Raw genomic sequence first — 11703 nt, 5'->3', positions numbered from 1 at the left:
AACTTCACTGGTCAGAACCACGTTGGAAAGGACCCTAGAGGGTAGCAGAAACTACCACACATTGTGTTAAACTGTGGCTCACTGAGAACAAGCTAAGTAACTGGATCCATGAGACACATTGCTCTCCAGAAGAAGATCCAAGTGGATGAGCAGTGAATGAGGTCAGGGCTGATTTAAGAACCTCATTACCTGAGTCGATATACAACCCTGTAGAACCAGAGCCACAGTTAGAAGAGGATCTACACTAGTATAATATTTATCAGAGAACAAAAACGTTGACAGGGACAGCAAAATGTCTAGTCTGGCAAGTTTAGGCAGTTGTCCTGGTATGGTTCTCTGTGTTCTGGGCCTCGTTAGCCTAGTTATAGTGGCACCCATATTGTGGTGGGAAACAAGGTCCCACATACAGTACACCATGAGAAAAGAGCTAATGTCCTGATTCCACCTGAGTTTGTTTTTAATTTGGGTGAAACTTCCACTTTAATGGTAGATGCATGTGACATTCTTGACTGGTCTGGGTGGCCACAGCAAGAGCAATTAAGACAGTTTGATAAATACATTTGTATACTGTTCTACGTCCATTTTAATGTTCAGTGTCTTACTAATCTTACTAATCTCACTAATCTTACCAGAGATTTAGTTGTTGGGTTTCAGGAGTAACTGGCAGCCACTTCTCTTATGTCGTATCAGAACGGATTGGCATTAGACTTCATTCTGGCTGAAAAAGGGGGTGTTTGTACTATGATTGGGTAACAGTGCTCAACACATTTCCTCACTGTGCATATGACAATAAACCCTTGACCTAAAATAGGGGAGCATCTTTCAAAGTGAGGTGTGTTATACCCCAGTTCTTTTATTAGACAGATCTGAATAACGAAGGAGTCCATCTTTCTTCATTTTAGTGCTGATTTATTTTAAAACCACAAATAAAATTACAAGAGACAACCCTGGTGGCTCCCTCCTTCAGACAAGCTGCTGGAGAAGAGGAGCTCCTGGAAACACAGAGCCTAAGACATTTATAAGTTTTTGGGCTAACCCCTTACACAGAAACATTACAAAGCATCATGAGATGGAGACAGTCCTGCGTCTCCTTCTCTTATCTAGAGCTCCAGCTGCATGGAGCCGCTGGCCATAACAAAATGAAGAATTCCATGTGTGTGTGTGTGTTATGTGGTGTGTAACTAAAACATTCATTCAAACATAATTCTAACACAAGGTGAATACAAGAAAACAATTGGTCTCAAGGTACACTTTTCAGAATCAACATTGTCTTCTAACCTTGAAGCAAAGCAGACTAGAGCAGACTTTGAATCTTACTAAACTTCATTACTAACACATTAAAGTCTAACACATTAATTTCTAATAATTATCTGACTGATTTACTAATATCTAACAGTAACCAAAGCTCAGTAGTTCTGGACAATCATCAATACAACTGTAATATATATAAGCAAGGAAAATAAAGTTATGAAAGGTAATTAAAAGACAATGAAGATTTGAAAAGTAACTAAAGGAAACTAAACTTATGAAAAGTAAGTAAAGCTTCTAAAGTAACTAGAACCTATAAGAATCTACTCTTACACTTTCATGATTTACCTCACTAAGCAGATAGCATTAAGCGCCTTGTCGAAGGACCCACAGCTGGCTGCACCCTGAACCCTGACCTGCGGTACCACAGTCAGTGGTGTTAACCACCGAGCTATTCACCTGCTGTGAAATATCACTATTGATAACTGTTTGGAAATACAACATTAAGGCTAACCTTTAACAAAAATCTTATTACAATTCAAAAAGGCCTCGTTAAATGATTAGCAATATTAAATGAGCTTCAGAAACACACTTGACAGCCTTTACAAATTTAAAATGGGTGGTACTTTTGTTGATTCTAGAGTCAAATGTGAGCAGCATTTATCATTTTTAGAATAAAAAATGACATTCAAATAACTGTTAAACAGCAAAAGTGTCACAGAAGTCTGGAGACCTCCTAATCTAACTAGGTAATCTTTTGGGGAAAATAGGCTACTTTTGTAGGCCTACACAAATTTGAAAAAGTGAAACCTTTCTTTATATCCTTTTGCTAATGAGTGTTCATCACACAACGGAAAAGCTCTGTTGTGTCTACAATATTTATTTTAATATGAATTAAATTTTATTTTATGATTGTACTGTTCATTTTTTTCTCACACATTTTACCCATGAAAACTTGGTATTAATTTTAGTTTCCTAATATGCGTTTACCCCTAAGAATTTTCAGATGTATGTATTTTCAGGCGTGCGTCCGCCCCTGGGAGTAGCGAACGTAATGGTCTATGTTTATTGTCACCACCGGGCGTTGTAATGTTCTTTTTACGTTGTTAAATAAAGCACAAAAAAAAACACTTCCGTAAAATAGTGATAAAGATGGCGGTCGCCGCCGGAGCAGGTAAGCCGATTTCACTGACACTGCAGATAGTATATTTTCGCTGAAATTGCTGAAGAGGAACAATTTTCACCATATCATATTGACTGCATAATCAGCTTACAATTTCCAAGAGTCCAGTTGCAGTTGTTTTGAATGTAACATTGAAAGAACACGCTGCTAGCTTGCTCAATAGCTAGCTAAGCTAGCTCACAGTCTTTCAGCAACAGTCGACGATATTCAGCAACCTTGATTCAACCTTATGAAATTCACCGGTCAGAGGAAAGACTACATTAGAACCCACGTTAAAGTTCACAATTGTCTGCTATGTCGGTGGGCTATTGTGTGTGCGAGGCGGTGACGTCCGTGACTACGTTGATACATGAGTTGTTTGCTTATTTGCGTTAGCCGGCTAGCTACACAACCCTGATCAGCAACTGGAGTGTCACGGCGTCCCGGAAGAAGTGCTTAAAGTGGCTCATCCATCAACTGAACACAAAGTATTTTACCCAATGGGACCTTGTAATACAGTGAAAACACCATTTTACTAAGATGCTATGAAAACGCTGTATTACTGCTTTTTTATAGGACAAAGCCAATCATTGTAGTCCTGTCCTATACATAAACTAAAACCAACGATTGATTTGTCTCCGCTCCCGATAAATGTCTGTCAGTGCTGGATTAATTTAGTTTATTCGTTTGTGTCGTAAACCTCCATTGCTGTTCAAAATAAATCATGGAAACACCGCTGCACAGGGTGACACGTTTCCTCATTAAGAAACACCAGACCCTGATATTTGGTAAAAATGTTGTTCTAAAGGCTTCTAACGGCCGTAACCTTTTACAGCATCTGAAGTAAACAAGAGTCAAGGGTCCATGCACAAGATCTCTGGATATCCTTAACAAATATTATATATAATATAATATCCCAAATGTTCAACCTGAAGTCAAACGTTGTCAGTTCATGCTTATTCAGGAAGGCACAGCATGTGTGTTTGACCATCAAGGTAACAGCTATCTGCACTCACCTCGTGGTGTGTGTAGGTGCCAGTCAGTGCCCCTTAGTTCCCTTGATAATGTCTCGGAGATGCTTCAGCATCAGAGATTCAGATGGTTGGTTTTATGTGTTGTGGAGCAGTGACCTTGCATTTAGATTTGCAGTGATTGTGCAGCATTTAAAATATCTTGCCTCACAGTTGTATTTGTGTTAATTGTTTTCACTTGTTTGCCTTCAGTCAACAGTTATTTTTGGTTTTCAAGAATAAAGGCAGACACCACACCCAGACAATAATGTAAAAAAACAACAACATGCTTATAATCATACCTAACTGTGTCATCTCAATGTGGTCAGAAGGTTGACAGATTATTATAGTAGGAATCACTCGCAGTTAATTTGAAAATATAAAAATAAATCAATATTCTTTTATAGTTTTATAAAATTACAAGTGATAGAGATGTTCTCTTACTACCACGTTACTTCAGTTTAGTCTAGCTTTTGGTCAGCAGCTTCTATTCAGGCAAGTTACTGAATTATAGTGTGAATTGTCTCCCAGTGTGTGATCAGACAGAAGTCATTTCATTATCCTTTTTGTGTGTGTGTCTGTGTGCCTGTGTGAAGTCGTAGTTCCTCGCAGCTTTCGGTTGCTGGAGGAGCTAGAGGAAGGTCAGAAGGGAGGTGGTGATGGTACAGTGAGCTGGGGTCTCGCAGATGATGATGACATGACACTAACTCACTGGAATGGCATGATCATCGGTCCACCTAAGGTGAGCCTCCCCCAGGGCCTGCAGCTCTTTAATACACCATGCTGCTTCTCCCTTCTAGCAGGTCGCGCATGTTCAAAGTTAGGCGTGTGACACTACACTTAACTCACAAGATGGGACTGTACCCAATATTGGGTTCATGAGAACAAGATGATATTTTAACACTATTTTTAAAAAATCTTCATTGACAAAATATAAGATTGGAAAAAATTGTCTTATTTGACTGAAAGTCACAAAATGCAAAAGAATACGGATGCATTTTGAAATGTTCTAAGTAATCATCTTGTAGTGACTGTCATCCCAACCATGAAGCATAGGGTTGGCATATACTAACCGAGTGTATGTAAACTTGTGACCCACTGGGAATGTGATGAAAGAAATAAAAGCTGAAATCAATCTTTTTCTCTACTATTATTCTGGCATTTCACATTCTTAAAATAAAGTAGTGATCCTAACTGACCTAAGACAGAGAATGTTTATAGGATTAAATGTCAGAAGTTGTGGAAAACTGAGTTCAAATGTATTTGTGGTGTATGAAAATGACTTCAGCTGTATGTTATTTTTACCCTCTCTGCACTGCACCAGACGGTGCTGCATTGACCAGTCATATACGGGAGACAATCGGGACGTGCATGCCCACAGGAAGAAGACTCTGTTGTTTACCTTGTTAACATGAGCATTCACTACCGTTCACTGTCGAATTTGGGCCACAGTTAATGCACCATAATGGCCCATCATGTGTTTTCATTAGTATCTGATGCTAAACAGTGTTTGTTTTTTTTATCAGTGTCGACACACTGGCAGTAGGATTACTGCTAAGGTAGAGTAGGCTACGTTAGCAACATGGCTAACCAAAACGCAATGGAAACTCATAGGCTGGAAACGTGAATTAAAGCCGCTAGTCCCAATGTGGCTATATTGTACACACCTATACTCCCCCTGCAACCCCTCACCACCTGACCAACGCAGCCCCGTGTGTGAAAAATGCAACAAGGAGTTGCATTTTTGCCGAACTAATGTCAACGTTTCAAACTCTGTCGTACTGGTTTCTGCTCTGGTTCTGTTTTTATACTGATATTTCGAGACAGCTTTTGCCACAACAAGAAATATCATCACATTTTAATATCGCAAGATCTCATGCCATGAGATCTTGTCACAGCCCTATTCAAAGTTGAAAACTAGAAAACATTGGGTGTGCCCTAGTCACTAACTGTTGCAGTGTTGGTATTGTCTCTAATGCATTCTCTCTCCAATTAAAAGCAGTACATGGACATGTGCTTGTCTCATAGGAGAAGAATGCAACAAAAAATGCAGGTGTGTGTTTTATATGACTGTGGGTATGCTGCACTTGGAAACAAGGGCATGGAAACCCCTTTAGGTGGACTGCCTGCCAGACAATGCAGGTGTACCGCTGAGTCTTTGTCTGCTAATGATCAGACAACAGTAGAGTGTCTAATGTGGAAACCCTGCTTGTTGCAGATGAACTCTAACTATCTGGTAGGCTAACTTATAAATAAGCTCTCTGACAGAGTGTAGCAGATATGATTTGAAGCTAACTGACTTAGGCAGCAGCTGTTCAAATTCACTGACTGGAAATACCAACGTGGATTTTTGCATCCACACAAAGGTAGGTCAGTGAGGAGAAGCAGGTATTAGGTTCTTTTTGCACATTTGGTGAACCTCCCACAAGTCATCAAGGTAAACAACACCTTTCTTTGTGATTCTCTCAGCATAGGCATCTAAACTGTGCTGTGAATATTACATTTGACGGCCAAAATGCACTCACCTCAAAGCAAACACAAAACTCCTGTATATTTTAATAAATTATTCATGCACTCCAAATTACTGGATTTCAAGAGAATAGTATGTGTTGCTTTGCTTATTTTCTTAGTTTATCCATGAAAAGCTTCACCCTGCACATATGAAAAATACTATTTTTGCATAAAAGATGAGCATGCTAATGTCATACACCAGTAGCAGTCAACTGGATGGTTCTGCACTGATGTAGTGAATGACCTCTGAGAAACTGCATGTGTATCAGTAGATTCCTCTGTAGTTTGATAGAAGCTGTGAGCTCGAACATGCATGTGTCCTGAGAACCAACACTGAGTGGCTGTGCACCCTTTGGTGGCACTGGCATGGTTCAGCCTACCCTCTAGAGAGTTATGATGATGTAGGCCTTCCTTGTGGCTTAGAAATAAAGAGAAGTGTGTGCATGCACCAGTTAGGCTGTATTTTTGCAAGGCTGACTTTGACACCTTTGTTACCATGTATAGGAACAAACGTGACGGCATGTAAAATGTTGATAGACAGGGCAGTAAGTTAGGGTGGGAGGGCCATATGGAGCAGCATCTTGTTTTCAGCACACAGCTTTTTCTGTGTGGGCACCTTCAAAAGAGCTGAAGTCAAAATCAGCCTTAGTGTTCACTAATGTTGCAGGTAACAGTGTCACCTGCAACAGCATTGCATTACAAAACAGCACGCTTGCTTTGTCCTCAGTTATTAGAATTCTTAAATGGCAGGTCAGCAGATCTTCGTATTTCAGAAACTGGATCCATGAACTGATTGGCGTTTTTACATAATGAATTAAAACTTAATGAAATAGATGCAGATTTTCTTTCAATTGACTATTCCTTTCATCTGTATTTGTATATAATGAGTCATTTAATTCATAACAAGACATATTTTAGGCACTCTTCATATGTTTTGTACTGTTCAGTAACTACAGCTGTCAGACAAATGTAGCTGAGTAGAAGTGCAGTATTTCCCTCTGAAGTGTGGTGAAGTAGAAATATAAAATGTCAAAATAGAAATACTCAAGTAAAATACTTGAGTAAATATACTTAGTTACATTCCACCACTGCTGATTCAAAGATCCAGCCACAGAGTATCTGCCTATACAGAGTACCAGTCTGATATCAGCACAGTCTTTTCCCTTAAATCTGTAAATGTGTGTGAGGTATAAGGTGATACTGTTCTATATTAATTCTTAACTAAATGTAGGAATATTCATATACCAATAGCACTTTCAGGTCTGTTGTAAAATTGCATCATTACAAAGAGTGAAGCTCATAATGACAGTGACATGACTTTGTCTAATATATGTCTCACAGACAGTTTTAGTACTGGGGTTACTGGTGTTGTGTACACTTAGAAATTCCAGGGTCAAGAATGAATGAAGTCCAGTTCCATCAACAAAAGTTGTTCAGTATTATCAAAGTTGCACACTGAGTTGACCTGGCATTCCTTTCCTCACTTGCAGACTGTCTATGAAGGCAGGATATACAGTCTGAAAATAGAGTGTGGGCCCAGGTACCCAGAGCACCCCCCTCTTGTTCGCTTTGTGAACAAGATCAACCTGACCGGCATACACAATTCAAATGGTGTGGTGAGTATCCAGTGTTCATCTTACTCCCCCTCTTGTCAGTGTGACTGACAGTCCAGGCCTTATCACTGAGGTGTTCACTGGTTTGCTGTGGACTGATAAAGACATTTTCAATATACATATAACCTTGCAAAAGCTGCTGTCAGTTGAATGTAACACCAGACTTCTATTTCGGGCTCAGCGGCAGCTTTTGTGATTGGCTCACTACCTTCCTGCTCATGCTGGAGACACTGATGTAGCAGCTTTGCTCTGTCATTTCAGTTACAGTTAGACTCAGTAGGTTGCATGTTAGCACAGAGTTGCACGAGTAAACTCCAGCTTCAGTGTTTCACACACCTTACTGTGCATCTGGCATCAGTAATTCCTCTGCCATATAGCATGGTGCGGCGAACGCTTTCTGCATCTTGTAAATTTAAATAGTAGCCAGATGGTAATATTTGTCACAGACTAATCCACTGAATTAGGGGCCTAACAAATCAAAGTAGTTCAGTTATACAGTGGTGGCGGTGCTGTAATGCAGGCATGCCATAAGCCCTGCAGTTGTCTGCAGTGGTCTCAGTACTAGCCAATGAGTTAAAGAGATAAAGGAATAGCTGCTAGTGCTGGGAATCTGAAGGTGCAGGGACTGTATTCACAGAGGATTTTATCTAACCTCTGTGACTCCTGCTGCGTGGTTCTAAACATTCAGAGTGAAACATTTCCTCCTAAGACCTTTTAACCCAGCTGCTGTGAGGAACGAAGAGAAGGGGTGGGCTTGACCCTGTTTCAACTAATGGAAGCATTTTTTTGTGACTGAATTTACTGACTGACTGTAGTGAGAGTAGTGCTATAAATGTTCATATTTGAAACAATGTAGACTCGAAGCAGTATATATTTTGAGTTACAAAGCTCTTAAAATCATTTAGGTGTGCTGACACAGATTTTGTATGCAGCTGTGTTCTACATATGTAATCTTGACATCAGGCTGTACAGTAGGTTTGTTTTTGGGGCCATAATGAAGAGACCTCCCCCTTTTGTCCCCCTCTCTTCCTCTTCTCCCTTCAGGTAGACATAAAGGCGGTGGTAGCGCTGGCCAGGTGGAAGAACTCCTACAACATCCGGATGGTGCTGCAGGAACTCAGACAGCACATGATGTTGAAAGAGAACAACAGGCTCTCCCAGCCGCCTGAAGGCCAGGTTTATTGCAACTGAGGCTCCTGGTGCTATCCCTCCCTGTCTCACACACACACACACACACACACACACACACACACACACACACACACACACACACACACACACACAGGCATACACACAAGCACACACACACGTACATAGCATCATAAACACTTAACACTGACTCTGCCACTTCCAAACTACACAACCTTCATGTTATCCAAGACTCTTGACACCCACTTCCTCCCTCAGGAGCCTCCCATATGACAGCGAGGGATGCACAGGTGAACCTGACTTCCCAACACAGCTCCCAGTCTTCTGTTCACATTCACCATGCAGACCAGATGTTCCGAAACAAAAATACTGTACATCTTATTAATGTTGTTTTGTATTATCCTTGTGTTCTACATCCACACTGTAAAATAACAAATGACCTGATTGAGTGTACCAATTATGTGTGTGTGTGTGTGTGTGTGTGTGTGTGTGTGTGTGTGTGCTGGACTCTTCACATCAAGTGGTGACAGTTAGCTCCTGTTACATGGGTATTGGTGGGGGATTTGAATCACCTTGCTACTCAGCCAAACAAATATTGATATGAAATGTTTGGATAATTTTGACATGATTTTCACTAAACAAACCAACATCCTCCAGTGTGCTGATGAAACAGTTTCCTCGCTAAGAAAACGTCTTGGTCTCCCAGGCCACGTTAATCCCAATGATGTGAATTTGACAGGCCTTCAATGAGTGTACATCGGGTACATGGGAATAACACTGCTACCAGATATTCAGAGCTGGATGTGACAACAGGGCACTGCTGGCCCATCACTCATGTTCTCAGACTTGTCTTCTGTGTGCCATATGGTTCATAGCGTTTTGTGTAGGTGATTGATTATTAGCAGCCGGGGGGGCTAGAGGTCATTGTGCTTTCTCCTTTTCAGGAGCACCACTGTACTGTTACCTGTGTGGAGCAGGAGGAGCTGTGATTCTTTTTGTTTGCTGTTTTTGGGTTCTTGTTTTGGTTTCTTGACTCTCTGGGCTGACGTGTGTACTCCATGGAGTCGTCTCTTCTCATACAGTGAATGCCCACTGAATGCAATGTATGGCTTTGGATGTTTATTTTATAACAGGGATTGTATCTAATCAGGGTGATGGTGACCTGTTGCATGGTTTTATTTGAATTAAACGTTGTTACTTTTGCATGCCTTTGTGTCGTGATTCTCTAAAGCTTATTTCAGTAAACTAGGCAGCTTTTGCTGAAAACACTAGTAGATAAACAGGAATGTAAGAAATTACTTTTTATAACCGTTGAATTTATAAAGTAAAACATGCCAAACATTTGAATGCCCTGTTTTTTCTGACAGTTTGTCAGACAAAAGCAAATGTTAGCTATGTTATTACCGTCCAAAATGAATTTGTGGTAGACTAGGACTCCAAAAGGTCATAGTCTTACTATGATCTTTTGGAGACACTACGAGAAGTGGGGAACATCCTGGACGGGTCCTTTAGCCTTAGTGTCAGGTAAATGCTAGGAATTGTGTTCATAATGAGATGGCATTGATCAGGTTTAGTTGTTTCCAGTGCCTCACTAGTCTGATGGTGTAAAAGTGTATTTTCAGCCCACACAGTCCACTACTGCAGACTCTGCTTACTGTATGTTCCTCCTGTTTTTGGCAAAGTGGTTACACAATTTGCCTTTATGGTTATTTTCATTTTATTTCTTTTTGGCTCATGACAAGGTCAGCTAATGTACTTCAGCCCATGTTATTATCTCATCTATTAACCACCTTAAAGGGTACTTGAACAATTTAGTTTTGGAAAGAGATAATGAGAGGCTCTAAAGACAGATTCTAGATGGAAAGTAGACAGAATTGAAGCAACAGTAAGTTTCGTTTCCTCTTATGAGTCAAGATTCAAAATGCATTTCCCGTAATGCAACCAAGTGATTAGTTACTGTAGGTTCTTTGTGCTGGGTAAATGTCCACGCTACTGGCTTTCTGTCCCAATGATGCATCATTTTCTCAGATGTGACAAATTGTCTCCGGAGCCACACCGCTCATTGTTCAGCTACACACACTCCAAAGCCATACCAGCAAGTGTTGACATTTTGTCCATTTCTCAAATGGGCAGTATTCTTGGTGATAATCCCACATACTGTTTTTTTTATTTTTTATTTTTTTCAGCTTCTGTACCCATCCTATAATAAACATCTATGTTAAACCTGTATGTTTCTGAACTGCACATTAACTCATATTACAAGCCTAAGTAAGTAAAATAGGACATGCATCACAATAATGCAGTCCCACCCATCACATTTGAAGAGACATCAGTGGTAAAGTATTCCTTTCAGTACTTCTCGTCCATCTTGCTGGGCTGACCGCAAGCTGCTTCTCTAAGGGTTACCAGATGTGGCGTCCCTATTTAACAGCTAGATGCCTCTTCTCTGCTGCAGAGAAACAGGACAAAGGATGGCATGTGACCTCAGGTAGAAAAGATTGGAATCAAATCACAGTGTGTGATATCACTGGGTGGGCTTCCCTCCCTTATATTCCATACACAGAAGCACCCCATAAAGTCTGAAGAAGAACAGTCATCTGAAAGCTGTATGCAACTCACCAGACTCCTAAGTTCACATAGAGGGAAAAACAATGTATCTGACTATGACTTGTAATGAGTTATAAAATGAGTTATATAATGTGTATGGATTTGTTTCGAGAACAATAAATAATTGGCTAGATAAATAAATCAGCAGATGAAGAGAAATGCTTGAGGTTTAGATTTCCTCTGCTGACCTTAAAATTTGATTTAATGAACTGATAAAGCTTCTACCATAGTGATGAATATTCAGAAACCCTGATTTGAAATTGAAATGATTTTTAAGACGTTTTATTAAGGTGATGTGTTCACTGACCAGGACCATGTTAAATGTGATCTGAGTTCTACATCAGCTTGGTCAGTATGCTGTATGTATGTGGCATAGGCAAAATAATTGGACAAGCCATAATCA

The 11703-nt window shown here is 40.2% G+C and overlaps 1 protein-coding gene across 1 annotated transcript; it reads left to right on the top strand.

The window, feature by feature from the left end:
* Positions 1 to 2321: 2321 nt before the first annotated feature.
* LOC109960061 (ubiquitin-conjugating enzyme E2 variant 2-like) lies at positions 2322 to 9898 on the top strand. Its single transcript, XM_020599903.1, has 4 exons — positions 2322 to 2422; positions 4017 to 4162; positions 7422 to 7547; positions 8589 to 9898. Exons 1-4 carry the CDS (start codon positions 2401 to 2403, stop codon positions 8733 to 8735), a joined length of 441 nt encoding a protein of 146 aa, XP_020455559.1. The 5' UTR covers positions 2322 to 2400; the 3' UTR covers positions 8736 to 9898.
* The last annotated feature ends 1805 nt before the right edge of the window (positions 9899 to 11703 follow it).

This window comes from Monopterus albus, unplaced genomic scaffold (assembly GCF_001952655.1).
Source record: "Monopterus albus unplaced genomic scaffold, M_albus_1.0 scaffold43.1, whole genome shotgun sequence".
NCBI classification, from domain to species: Eukaryota; Metazoa; Chordata; class Actinopteri; order Synbranchiformes; family Synbranchidae; genus Monopterus; species Monopterus albus.
This window is presented reverse-complemented; position numbering and strand designations above follow the sequence as displayed.